Source organism: Vigna angularis, chromosome 11 (genome assembly GCF_016808095.1).
Source record: "Vigna angularis cultivar LongXiaoDou No.4 chromosome 11, ASM1680809v1, whole genome shotgun sequence".
NCBI classification, from domain to species: Eukaryota; Viridiplantae; Streptophyta; class Magnoliopsida; order Fabales; family Fabaceae; genus Vigna; species Vigna angularis.
In genome coordinates this window covers 3801176-3816138 of record NC_068980.1, presented here as the reverse complement: position 1 = coordinate 3816138, position 14963 = coordinate 3801176, and the positions used below count along the sequence as shown (strand labels likewise).

At 41.2% G+C, this 14963-nt stretch overlaps 1 protein-coding gene across 1 annotated transcript; it reads left to right on the top strand.

The window, feature by feature from the left end:
* The first annotated feature begins 12081 nt into the window (after window positions 1–12081).
* LOC108334220 (THO complex subunit 4A) lies at window positions 12082–14562 on the top strand. Its single transcript, XM_017569945.2, has 5 exons — window positions 12082–12469; window positions 12577–12729; window positions 13483–13551; window positions 13637–13818; window positions 14149–14562. The coding sequence occupies exons 1-5, from the start codon at window positions 12308–12310 to the stop codon at window positions 14315–14317; spliced, it is 735 nt and encodes a 244-aa protein (XP_017425434.1). The 5' UTR covers window positions 12082–12307; the 3' UTR covers window positions 14318–14562.
* Window positions 14563–14963: the final 401 nt, after the last annotated feature.

The window sequence follows — 14963 nt, the reverse complement described above, 5'->3', positions numbered from 1 at the left end:
CATGCATGCAGTTGGATCAAAGTTTGCAGAGGTTCCAGAAACGAACGTCCAAGTGAACTTACCAGAACTGGAAATGGTTCGGTTTGATGGAAAGCTCAGGACGTCTGGATCTCCTCTACGGTTTCTGAAACTGGATCGAAGAAGGAGAATCGTGAGTTATGGTAGAGAGAAGAATGGAGGTTCTAGAGAGAAGGTAGAGAATTTGAGAGGTCAGAGAGTTTGAGGAAGGAGATGAAGTGTGCAGAGGAATGGGAAGAGTTTTCCAGAAATTCAAGTTTCTCTTCCCAGGCAGGACGAACGTCCACTAGCCGGCTGCCACTTGGATCCCACTAATGTTTTAGAACGCTCCAAAGTGACACTTGTCAGCATGCATGCAGTGTGAGTGTGAGTGCGTTTTAAATGGAAGGGTGTGCGTGTCACGGTGCATTAATGAGAGCACAGTGGTGACTCAGCGGAGTAATTATTGGGGCGTGACAATCCCCCTATCTACAAAAATTTTCGTCCTCGAAAATTGAAGACTTACCAGGAATCAGATGAGGGTATAAATCTCTCATGGCATCCTCAACTTCCCAAGTAGAGTCGCCCGTCTTGTCGTCCCATATCACTTTTACCAGTCGAACGTCCTTCCCTTTGTATAACTTAGTGCGAACGTCTTCAACGCGAACCGGCTTCATCTCTAGCGTTCGATCTTGTCGAAGACGAACGTCCTCCAGTTCCAATATGTGCGAGGGATCAGACACATACTTCCTGAGTTGGGAGACGTGAAATACAGGATGAAGGTTGGATAACTGAGGAGGTAAAGCAAGCTCGTACGCTACAGGGCCAATCTTCCTTAGTATTTGATAGGGTCCAACAAACTTCGGGGACAACTTCTTTGGTCGCATGGCTCTGCCGACTCCTGTGGTTGGATTAAGCCTAAGGAATACGTGATCGCCAGCTTGGAACTCTAACGGTCTTCTTCTCTTGTCGGCATAGGACTTCTGCCTGCTCCTCGACGTCTTCAATCTCTCCTGGATTAACTTCACTTTCTCAATCGTCTGTTGGATAAGTTCGGGTCCGGTTAGCACGTTCTCTCCTTCCTGGAACCAACAGAGTGGCGTTCAACACCTTCTACCATAGAGAGCTTCAAACGGTGTCATTCCAATGCTAGTCTGAAAGCTATTATTATACGTGAATTCCACCAGTGGCAAGACTTCATCCCAAACACCTAAGTGATCTAGGACACACGTCCTCAGTAAGTCTTCAAGCGTCTGGATGGTCCTTTCCGATTGGCCGTCCGTCTGAGGGTGATAAGCTGAACTCATCTGCAACTTGCTTCCCAACTCACCTTGTAAGGATTGCCAAAACCGAGATGTGAACCTCGTGTCTCGGTCAGAAATTATGCTCGACGGCACTCCATGCAGACGAACAATTTCCTGAATGTACAGCTTGGCCAGATTGGTCATCGACATCTTCAAATTCACTGCCAGGAAATGGGCGCTCTTCGTCAGTCGATCCACGATCACCCAAATTGAGTCATGATTCTTGACCGTGCGGGGCAAATGAGTCACGAAGTCCATTGAAATGCTGTCCCACTTCCATTCGGGAATCTCCAAAGGTTGTAGTAAGCCACCCGGTCTTTGGTATTCGGCTTTGGCACGTTGACAAGTCAAAAAGGATGCCACAAAACGAGCGACATCACTCTTCATTCCTGGCCACCAGAACGAACGTCGAAGGTCTTGATACATCTTAGTCATCCCAGGGTGTATGCTAAGACGACTATGATGTCCTTCCTCCAAGATAATCCTCTTCAGCTCGCCATCATTAGGAATGCACGTCCGACCCATGTAACGTAACATGCCATCCGTTCCAGCGTTGAAATGTTTGGCCTGATCCGTACCGAGCGCGTTTAAAATCTTCACTAGCTCTTCATCTTCTCGTTGTTTCATCCAGATTTGGTCGAACACATCACTCGTTATCCGCAAGGTGCAGCATTTAATACTGTTCGGCTCCAACTCGAACTGCAACCTTAGGTCTCTAAAGCTCTCCACTAGATTGAGTTCTTTCACCATCATAGCTGAAACATGAACCGACTTCCTGCTCAGTGCGTCAGCTACTACGTTAGCCTTCCCCGGATGGTAGAGCAACTCAAACTCATAATCTTTTAGAAACTCAAGCCACCTCCTTTGCCTCATGTTTAATTCCTTTTGATCGAAGAGGTACTTGAGGCTCTTGTGATCACTGAAAACCTGAAAGGTCGCTCCGTACAGATGATGTCTCCAAATTTTCAAAGCAAAAACGACCGCTGCCAGCTCTAGGTCGTGTGTCGGATAGTTCCTCTCGTGAATTTTTAGTTGTCGAGAGGCATAAGCCACTGCTCGTTTCTCTTGCATCAGCACACAACCCAAACCTTGATGAGAGGCATCGCAGTAGACTTCGAATGGTTTGGCAGTGTCTGGAATTACTAAAACTGGAGCGCTCGTCAACTTCCGCTTAAGCTCCTGGAAACTCTCTTCACACCGATCGGTCCAAGCGAACGGGTGATCCTTGCGTGTGAGCTGTGTTAGGGGTGCTACTATCTTAGCAAAACCTTCAATAAAACGCCTATAGTAACCTGCAAGACCAACAAAGCTCCGCACTTCTGTAACCGAACGAGGACTCGCCCACTCCAAAACCGCTCGTATCTTTGCCGGGTCCACAGAAATTCCTTCGGCCGACACAACATGCCCCAAGAACTGCACGCTCTTCGTCCAAAATTCACACTTCGACAACTTGGCGTACAATTCCTTCTCCCTCAACACTCCAAGCACGACCCGCAAATGTTCCTCATGTTCTTCATGGCTCTTGGAGTAAATCAGGATGTCATCAATGAAGACCACTACGAACTTGTCCAGGTAGGGTAGGAATATCCGGTTCATGTAATCCATGAAGATCGCTGGCGTGTTCGTTACTCCGAACGGCATTACCACATACTCATAATGCCCATAACGAGACCTAAAGGCTGTCTTCTGAATGTCACCTTCCTTCACACGTATTTGATGATAGCCCGAACGTAAGTCAATCTTTGAGAATACGCTCGCTCCCTGCAACTGATCCAGTAGATCGTCAATACGCGGAAGTGGATACTTGTTCTTGATAGTAAGCTTATTAAGCTGTCGGTAGTCAATGCAAAGCCTGGAGCTGCCATCCTTCTTCTTCACTAACAATACAGGCGCTCCCCAAGGCGATACGCTCGGCCTGATGAACTGCTTGTCCATTAATTCTTCTATCTGCTTCTTGAGCTCAACCAACTCAGCAGGCGACATTCTATATGGTTGAACCGATATTGGCGCTGCTGTCGTCACCAGGTCGATCGTAAATTCAACCTCACGAACAGGAGGCAGTCCAGGTATCTCGTCTGGAAAGACTTCAGGAAACTCTTCTACTACTGAACGTGCTTCTCTCCACTTAGAATTCGTTCGTTCAGAACCTTCAGATTCGTTATCCGCGTGAGTCATGATCAAAAAGCAACTGGCGCCTTCCATTATATCTTCCTTAATTTGACTGAGCGTCACACCCAACTCTTCTTCATATTCCTCAGGAAAAATTAGTTCCTTAGCCCCACAATCTATGAGAATGTGATTGGTAGTCAGCCAATCCATTCCCAGAATCACTTCTAAGTCCTTGAGAGGTAAACATATGAGGTTCACCTTGTATCTACGCCCTTCAACCTCTAGAGGACATTTAACACACACTGTAGATGTCCTAACCTCTCCAGCCGCTGGGGTCGACACCACCAAGTCGAACTGCATCTCACTCTCAGCTAATCCTAGCTTATCAACGCACGCCTTCGAGATGAAGGAGTGTGTCGCCCCCGAGTCAAACAGCACACAACATTTCATTCCATAAAGCAAACACGTGCTGGTAATAAGTGTACCTGAACTTGCTGCTTCCGCACCAATGATTGCATATACACGCCCCACAGCTTGGGCTCGACCACCTCTTCCTTGCTGAGTCCTTCCAGCGCTCGGCGGTCTCATCACTGCACGACCGCCCATAATACACTCGTTCTCCAGGTGGCCATGTCTTCTACAACGAGTGCAATACTTTACTCCTGTCAGTTGAGGACAAGCTGACTTGAAATGGGGTCCTCCGCACTGGAAACATCTGACCGGTCCCGGTTGATTTGCTTGTCCAGCAACTACCATAGCTTGAGAACCACTCGACTGAGCTGGACGAGAGTATGGGGTCCTGTTCCGACTCATGGTAGGTCTCGACATAATTGGCCCTCTTGACGTCTGTTGTTTCTTTTGTTGTTCCGCATCAACCATATTTTTCTCTAACACTTTAGCCCTCTCGACCATGGCTGGAAACGACCGGATGCACAAGCTGGAAATCAACACCTTCAAATCACTCCGCAGTCCGTTCTCGAATTTCCTACACTGCCACTCCTCACTGGTGGCCATCGTGTTAAACCTCAGAAGATGTTTGAAAGTATTGGTATACTCCGACACAGACCTCGCCCCTTGCGCCAGCTGAAGAAACTCTACTTCCTTAGCGTAACGAACGCTGTCCGGGAAGTACTCTCCGTAGAATTTGCCTCTGAAAACAGCCCAGGTGATGGGATTCTGAGCGTCCGTTAAGATGGCTTTCATACTCGTCCACCAATGGCTAGCTTCACCAGTCAACAAATATTCTGTAAAAGCTAGGCGGCTTTCATCCGGACACCTCTTAGCATTGTAGATACGTTCCATGTCTCTCAGCCACTGGTCCGCCTCATCAGGAAGGCATTTCCCACTAAATTTGGCCGGATGGTGTTGAAGAAAGCTTTCCAAACTCCACTCAGTATGTGGAGCAGCATTAGAAGAGGACGCCCCCAGCGTGCCCCTGGTTGCAGCAAGAATCTCCATCAGTTGCCGCTGTGTAGTCTCAGAGCTGGCACGAGCGGCCTCTAAGCTCTGCATGGCATTCTGATTCTGTTGCATCAACGTGGCATTCTGCTCCATTAAAGTGGTATTTTGCTGCTGCAGTCTATCAATCATAGCCTCCATCAATCTTGCACTGTTGGACGTATCGGACTCGTTAGGTTGGGGTGGAGGAGGGAGTCTAGGTGCCATTCGTTTTCTGGACACAACGGAAAACGAACGTTAATAACGTGCAAAGAGTTGAGAGAAAAACTCATTCAAACTCATATTAAGCACACAGCAAAAACACAGTGCACTCATAACCTACAGCGTCCTTAAGAGAACAAAACTGCTCTGATACCAATAATGTAACATCCCAAAATTATACAGTCATCAACTATATACTTAGAATAATCACATATATTAATAATTCAAGGCAGTTTTAAAACACGGGAAACGACAATTAACGAAAAAGGCCGAACGGCCGTTGCTGTACATAACTAAAAGAGCGTTCTCAAAAAGATAAGGACGAACGGTTTACAAAACAAAAACCGAACGTCCGACTATTACAATCGACACAAGAGCGCTCTCTCACAGCCGCTCGCTAATCTAAACAAAAAAAAAAACGAACGCCTTTACTGTTCGGCCTTCACTTCCACTTCTACGAGATTGGCGTCCTCCAAATTTTCATCTTCCAGTGTTTCTTCCAGTAACGCCTCTCCATCTGCTCACATCCACACGGATGATCATTGCATAGACCAGACGAAGGTTCAAGGATGAACAACAACACAAGAAAGAGACACAGGGTAAGCTTATTGAATTTAATTCAAGCCAATGCATACATTTCATATATATTAAATACTGCAAGTAAGTTCACAACATATTCATTCAATTCATACGTAAATGTCATCCAAAAATCCTGATACTAGACGACCGTCCGGACTGTATGAATTCTGTGTAGCTACGACGTCCATGCACCCAGGTGTGATAGCTGGAATACTCGTCAGCAGCCACCTGAGGTTAGTCCGTTCTGTCCAAGTTACAGTTATGGACTAAGACCTCCTGCCATTCCCACGCATGACATACTCCTCTCTACTTGAGAACGAGCACTCACGGAATATCAGGATGACCCGCCAGCTAAGCTTGCCACATTCATACTTTACAATCTCAATACCTATTCAAGAGTCGTTCCACCCTGGAACGCTCGTTCAAATCCACAATCACAATTTCAGTTCTCATAGTGTTCGCACATCTTAATTCATTCTCTTAAATACATTTTCATTCTATGTTCCACTTTATTAAAAATACGACGTTTAGCCCCCTTCATAATGAGGACAACCGTGGAGGACAAAACAGAAGAATTTACTCCGTTCCAAAACAGAATAGAACCAATTACCAAATAGATGAACGACCTGTATTAATCAAGGTTAATCGACACTGTCGGTCGACACAGATGGATGATCTGTATTCACAAGGGTGATCGACACAGTAGGTCGACACAGATGGATGATCTGTAGTCACAAAGGTGATCGACACGGTAGGTCGACACAGATGGATGATCTGTAGTCACAAGGGTGATCGACACAGTAGGTCGACACAGATGGATGATCTGTAGTCAAAAAGGTGGTCGACATGGTAGGTCGACACAGATGGAAGATCTGTAATAACAAAGGTGATCGACACGGTAGGTCGACACAGATGGAAGATCTGTAGTTACAAAGGTGATCGACACTGCTCATTATGAGCTCTATCTGGGTCTGATCCCCGGCAGCGGCGCCAAAAATTTGGTACGACTGTCGCGGTCATACAAATTTGATACAACAAAATTAATGCAGTACAGGACTAGGAAGTGAATCCTAGGTCGTCTCTCAAGGACCAATTTTGGTGGTTTAGTCTCAGATTTTTTTACACGAAGTGGGGGGGTTTTGTGATTTTGATGCGGTAAAATAAATTAAAACTGACTGGAAATTGGAAATTAAATACAACTGAATTTAAAACGTTGAAATAATTTTAAACACGGTAAAAACTAAACGGTAAAATACGGTAAAAATAGAAAACATCTGAAAATAAAACGCACGGTAAAACAGAATAACAAAATATAGCAGTGCAGAAAATAATGAACGGTAAAATACAACAGATAAAAATAAAACACTTAACTGAAAATGAAATTTATCAAAGATTCAACATTAAAATAAATGACTGAATAAAAATCAAACCGATCAAAAGCTCCAAGAGATTACATGCTTCAGAAATAAAGTTCTACATCATTTTACTATTTGAAATGGAAAATGGAAAACAAAGAGGAAGAGGCGAGAGCCTCCTCCAGACCGTCTGTTATCCTAAACTAACTACCTAAAATCTCTGGTATCCCTTCTCTTCTGCTGCTGCTGGTTTTATAACCAAAAATCTGAACCCGTGAGTTTGCCAACTAATATTTGTCCTCTTCTTCCTCATTTATCCTGCACATTCTTTTTTTATTGTTGCTCACGGGTGCTTGTTTCTGTTTTGGATGCTTGAAGCCATTTCCTTTGATGGACCGTGACTGTTCCAGCCCTTCACAGCTCCTTCTCTTGATGTTGGACCATTGCTTCTTTCAAAGGCAGCTGGATGTGCTGTCTACTTCACTTCTCCGTGTGCACCAAATAAAAGAGGAACTCCATCACTGCTTTCTTGTATCAGCCGTGAGCTTGCTGGACGGTGGTGTGCTCCAGCTTTCTCTTCCAGCCATGTCTTTCTTTGCTTCACCGTACATCTCTCTCTTTTCTTCTCTCAATTGGCTGCTGGTTGATCGTGCTTCTTTGGTGGCTGGACCGTGATGTTCTCCAAGGGTGCTGGATGGAGCTCTTCATCAACGTGTGTTGCTTCTGTGAGGGCCTTCAGCTGCTGTGTGCTTTCAATTCAGAACCCCTTGTGCCAAGCTAGTGCCTTCCTTGGGTGTTGTTACTTCCTCATTGCTACCTTCATCCATGTGGGCTGCTCCAAAGGGGCCGTGAGCTTCCATGAGAGGCTGTTTCACAATGTTGGATTTTTGTTGATGAAGCTGGAGCGTGATGTGCATAAGGGCTGCCTCCATGCTGGACGTGATGCTGCCGCCTCTGCTGGTTGAGTGAAAGATCCTAATGAAATCAGCCCTCACCGTGCTCTTCCACTGTATTGTCCTTGCTGCTGCCTCTTAATACCGCAAGTGTGGGGCTGCTGTGTGTGCAAACCAAAAAGAATGATGGGCAGTATGGTTTTCTACTTTCTCAGAATGATTTCCGTATGCCATGTAGACATAACCGTGAGTGGTGGTGGCCCTTTAGGAAAGGAGATTCTTTTTTGTATGATTGACTTTCGTGAATCCCCTTCTCCAATTTAAATTGATGCTTGCATTTTGTATATGCATGTGGACGAGAGAATGTGGCAAAGGTGGTCCCTCTTTCATTTTTCTTTATTGATTGTGGGATTTTGGAAATCTCGTTGCAAGAAAGAGTATGGCTGCCCCAACAAAGTATGTTGAATATTATAGAAAGCTTTTTCCACTTTCTTCCATCTTTGGACGTATAAAATGAGTATGGGACCCTTTAAGCATTTCATGACATATTTAAAGCCAAAATGTGGTCATTACTTTTGCCAAGCCATCAACCACAAACCGTGTAATTTTCTTCACTTGAACAATAAGGTAAACAATGAGGTGCAGCCGTGGTACTCCACTCAACGTCCATATCCATATGTGCTTCTTTTCAATAATATTCAATGCCAACATTTCAAAACCGTGAATTTGCTTCCATGTGGGTCCCCTTGATTTCCATTCAATACATGCTTGCTCTTTCTCTATGCCGTGACCAAATTCTGCTGCAGCATTTCCAAGCTCCTTGTTGGCATGTAATTTGGAAAGCACTTCACTAAAAATTAATTGTTCTCTACTTCCATGGAATAAGCGTGCCTCCGTGCCTCCAATGCGCCTCTTTCTTGTGTGTTAAAAGAAATTAATTCTTGTGCTCATTTTCATTTCTCATTTAATCTCTAAATATCCTCAAATTCTATTTCCAAAATTTTTCCTGCAATCAATAATGTAAATAATTACCTCAGATAATTCAAATTAATTAAAATAAGAATTTCTGATAGAATTAAGCACAATTCAGTGAAATGGGAAAATACTGGACAATTAAGCACAATTTCCTGATTAATTCTAGTACAATAAACTAAGTGAAGTGCAGAAAATAATGATTCATCAATCGACACAGCTCAACCTCGACCAGAAATCTTCCCGAATGAAAGTATTTCAATTCAAAGAGTTTTACTAGAACACCAAACAGTCAAGAACCGTTTAATGTCGGACGTACGTTATCATAGAAAAGTTCATATTCAAGTTTCACTTACATTCACTCATTTCTCAGCATACATATATTTTTCATATTTTCAAATACTCATATCAACTCATACTTATGATCATATACCAACAATCAAATAACACAGTTCATACTTCATGCGACACACAAAATGTTCATACAGTACACGACAACCATACGAATTAAATTTAATAAGCTTCCCTTACCCGGATTGTAGTGCGCGTTCTAAGATGAGTGGTTTCTACTCGTCCAAAGTGACTTTCTATTCTCAACGTTCCTCTTAAACTCTTCAACTAAAATTTACAAAAGAAAACGAAAGAACTGAGTTCACGCCCATGCATGCAGTTGGATCAAAGTTTGCAGAGGTTCCAGAAACGAACGTCCAAGTGAACTTACCAGAACTGGAAATGGTTCGGTTTGATGGAAAGCTCAGGACGTCTGGATCTCCTCTACGGTTTCTGAAACTGGATCGAAGAAGGAGAATCGTGAGTTATGGTAGAGAGAAGAATGGAGGTTCTAGAGAGAAGGTAGAGAATTTGAGAGGTCAGAGAGTTTGAGGAAGGAGATGAAGTGTGCAGAGGAATGGGAAGAGTTTTCCAGAAATTCAAGTTTCTCTTCCCAGGCAGGACGAACGTCCACTCGCCGGCTGCCACTTGGATCCCACTAATGTTTTAGAACGCTCCAAAGTGACACTTGTCAGCATGCATGCAGTGTGAGTGTGAGTGCGTTTTAAATGGAAGGGTGTGCGTGTCACGGTGCATTAATGAGAGCACAGTGGTGACTCAGCGGAGTAATTATTGGGGCGTGACAGTAAATAACGTATTTAATTCATATATAAACATATATTAAAGTTACAATGTACTTTGAATCAATATGAAATATATAATTTCAATTTTAAGTAAAATAAATATAAAAGTATTAGATTTTTATGTTTTCCTCGTTTCTAAAAATTAATTACGAGTTTGTTTATGGTATAGTTATTCGCAGAAGATATTTCTTATCTAGTTCTTTTATGGTTAAACTTTTCCTTTACTATTTTTTAGTTTTTTATCTATTTCAACGAGTTTTTATATTTATTTTTTTCTTTTTTTATTTAAGAGATATTATACGAGAGTTTACTAACATAAGGAAGAGGTGATCGTGGATTTGATGGTTTGAAATCCAATCCACACTTAATGAACTTATAATTCGTGTTTATTTTAGGTGCATTATTTTTATTTTGATTTAGTTTTTGAAATTTATTTTAAATTAGATAAAAGCTGTATTAAATTCACTTTGTCAATTAAGTTAAATTCAAGATGGAATCAACTTAATAGATCTAGTGTGAGATCAATTCTACCAAATTTAACATAATTTTAATTATATATCAATTTCAAGTAACTTGACTAGACTTGACTATATTATATTTAATTTAAGGTTCAATTTAATTTAATTTTAACTAAATTCTACTTTACCTTGGCTCAAATAACTCAAATACCTTTAGCTCTTAATAATTTAAGTTATTTTAAACTAGATCAACTCAACTCAACTTTTTACTCAAACTACACTTATTGCATGAAAGGTGTTGTTTTTTTGCCCACATATTCTAATGTGTCCAATTTTCTCGTTTCATTCTTAAGACATTTTAATTTGATATGTCTAAACTCTCACACTGTATCATGGTACATCATTTCACAAACACATAATACTTCAATGAAAGGGCTTAGTGTCATAATTACAATGTTTATGGTTTCAAGTATGTTTCTTCTATCAGGTTTCATGCTCTGCGGTTTATTGAAATTTTTTCTCTTGTGTTGTTTCATAAATTTATTTTAAATTGTGTACAACAATTTGTATGTATTGCAAAAAAATAAATTATTTCTTTATTATAATTTTCTTATTAAAACGAACATTACATTTTTTTTGTTGACATTTTATTTCTTCATTAAACATTAGAAGATTATATGTATAATCAAATAAATGCAAAATGGTATAAGCCATCAAAAAGTACAAATGGTGTCATTAAATACTTCTTGTTGTAGAATTTTATTGATACTATTTGAGAGAATCACTTGTCTTTTTGTAACACCCCGAATTAGGCGTTACAATCATATATAATTTTTTTTTTAACGTTCTTTATTACAATACAAGTCTTCTGAAAATAAAATTTCACAGAGTTCATAAACTTCTGAAATTTACTTGTTTGGTATCAGAGCCTAGCCTCTCCCAGTACGGTGTGGTTCGAGGACGAACCAAGCGGAAGTTGGTGGGCATGTGAGATTCGGACACTGACGAGGGCGGGGAGTGACGCCGGTGCAGGGAGCACGGACAATGAGCGGCTCCTGGCAGGCTTCCAGTGAAAGGGGCACATGGACGAATCGAGCATACACCGGGATGAGAGGGATCTGGAGACTGTATAGGCATAAGACTATACAGTTGAAGGATAACTTAAAGGGATTGATTTGGCTACTCATATCACCAAATGCATTTGCTTTTCCAGAAAATTAATCGAGTATTCAACGTGATAAAATATTAGTGTCTATGATCTTAAATACAGATCATATTACATAAATATAATAAACTATCACAAGATATTATTATGTTCTAATAATAATCAATTATCACAAAATATTATTTATATCTTCTACCTATATTAGATAATTAAGTATTATATAATATGATATCATCTAAATATTTCGACTATATAATATGATTTAATAATATATTACATATTATAATATATTATTTATAAACAAACATATTAAAGCTATAACAGAATCTAAAATTAATTATTAATAGATATCGTAAAAATATTTTATAATATCTTCTAGGTAGTACACTATTTGTGAATATTTTATAACAGAAGCTAAAGTGTATTTCTTTTGTGAATATTTGTTTTTTTTATAAGCCGAGTTGGTTTTTATTTGTTAGATTGCGCGTAGTCGCTGGCCCAGCAGTGTTTTTTTATCACCCTCGTCTCTGTTTCTTCCCCTTCTTCGACGAAACCCTAATCCTCCCATCTCGCCCTCTTTCTTTCAACAACCTACTTAAATCCCAAATCACATTGAATCTGATAATCTATTCTCTCAGATCCAATATCCGATTCCGTTCCTCGTCTTTCTCTCACAACCAAAAATGTCTGCTGCTCTGGATATGACGCTCGACGATATTATCAAGAACAACAAGAAGTCAGCCTCCGCCAACACCAGGGGCCGAGGCCGAGCTTCGGGACCCGGACCTGCTCGCCGTCTCCCCAACCGGGCCGCAAATCGCGCCGCGCCTTACGCCACCGCTAAGGTATTCGTTTTCATCCCATTAGGTTTTCTGTTTCGAAGATTCCCTTTCCGATCGTAGATTCGCGCTGTGCCCTAATTCGTCTCACCGTTACGGATCGCCTTGTGTAGGCGCCGGAGTCTGCGTGGCAGCACGATATGTACGCCGATCAGCCAGCCGCCGTGGCTTTCGCAGGTCAAGGTGGTCGGGCGTCTTCCATCGAAACAGGGACGAAGCTTTACATATCTAATCTGGATTATGGCGTTTCCAATGACGATATTAAGGTAAGATCTCTACTGTGTTGGTATTTGGCTACTTTATTGTTTCATATTTCGACTAATTGGATTTGTTTTAGCGTTGCTTGTACTATTTAACCTTATGAGAAAATTGATTTCTATGGAAGACTCTCGATCTCCTCTCCAAAAGTGGCCTCTTGCTCTGACATATCCGCATACGTGTCGTGCTGCCATGCTATCTCCAGGCATGCTAGGTTCCTGCTTCGATGGAGACGTCGTGGCAGCACTACATGTATGCAAATCGGCCAACAAAGTGTCTTTTACCGAAAAAAGGACCTAGCGTCTTCCAATCTATTTGTTTTTCATTAATAAATCTGTGTGCGTTTAGTTGTCAAGGTTTAATTGTTAATTTTGACCTTATACTTGTATTTTGCTGTTTGGTGCCTATATTTGCATGTAATTTTGCCGGTTGTCTTCTGTTTTAGTTAACTTTGACCACAATACTGCAACTATATTATCCGGGGATGTAGCAATCCGGGCCAAATATCATTAAATCAAAAGCAGCTTGTCCGTGGACTAAAAACAATTTTTAAAAATAGGACCTGTGCTATTTGAGCACACATGTTTAGAGACCAGTTTAATACTCAAGTGTTAAATCAATTAATTTCACATATTTTGTGTCTTTGTCTTCGTTTACTTTTTTGAATTATGCTTTGTTGTGCGGTGTGTGTAAAACATTTAGTTGTTACAAGGCATTTTCATGTGCGAGGTTGTTAATGTTGTATTTTGTTGTACTTGCAGGAGTTATTTCTTGAAGTTGGTGACCTGAAACGGCATACTGTTCATTACGATAGGAGTGGAAGATCCAAGGTATCTTGTCTATTCGACACAACCAGCACCCTGTGATCAATTCAATGTGTCCTTCTGTAGTTTATAAAAGTTGTTTTTCATATAGGGTACGGCAGAAGTAGTCTTCTCTCGACGTGCTGATGCTGTAGCTGCGGTGAAGAGGTACCACAATGTTCAGCTAGACGGGAAACCAATGAAGGTAGAGATTGTGGGGACAAATATCGCCACACATGCTGCAGCGCCCACTGTTAATGGGACTTTTGGAAATCCTGGTGGACCTCCCAGAAGGTATTGACTTCATAGATAAATTTGTGTGCATAGTTTACTTGATATGATTTTTTGTGGTCTAAACGGTGACCAATCTTGCTCTTAATATTTTTATGTTGGAATATTACTTTTGGGTATGCATATCATGCGTATGATTTGAGGTTTTGCCTTAATATTTTGTCTGTTTTGTGGTTTCTTTGTTGCAAATAATTATTAATTAGGTTTGAGATTAGTTTAAGGGAATTTCATTTTTTACATTAATCACTTTGAATTTGCTATTTCAAATTTCAAACACGCCAATATCTTGTATTTAAGCTGATTGTCTGTATCATGCATTTGACTTTTAAACAGTGGACAAGGGAGAAATGGGCCACTAGGAAGGCTGCGTGGTGCACCTAGAGGGCGAGGTGGCAGTCGGAGGGGTAGAGGACGTGGTAGAGGTCGTGATGAAAAGGTATCTGCTGAAGATCTCGATGCTGAGTTGGAGAAGTATCATGCTGAGGCTATGCAATTGAACTGAAGGAATCACTGATATTCTGTTTTATTGATATTACATTTGCGGTTGTCAAGGGCATGTCAGTGAAACACCGCCCAATTATGTATCTTTATCGAAGTCATGCTTTTACGGAAAGGAAAAGGATAACTTAGAGTGAAAACTTTTACAGTTGATATATGTAGTTTGGGATTCTGTTATCAAATATTTATTTTCCTTGGGTATGACTATGAAATGTGGCTGAAGAAACAGAACTCAGCTTGTATTATTCACTCTGGCTCCTTTCATTGGATTTAATCATTTCTTTATTCGACAAGTGAGTATGGAAGTGGGAATCCTGATCTCATCTATGCATGCACACAGCACAAAGAAAGCATTGGCTGGAATGTAGGAGGCTGCAGAATTCACTCATTGTGTTGCTTTGTGCTTTGGTTAAAACTATTGCAATGGAATCTTCAAATAAGGTAGATTCCTGCCCTAATCCCTCTCCTTCAGCCTTCCTCCCTGAAAGAAAATTGATAATTTAATCTGTTTTGTAGTGTTGTTTGTCTTGTGCTATAATTGTCTCATTTGATTTTGGTCTTTTTTTGATTAAACTTCTTTTCAAGTACTTATCGGAGAAAAGTAGAGAAAGGAAATGAAGTTTCTTTAATAAGCTAAAAGTGACTTGTGC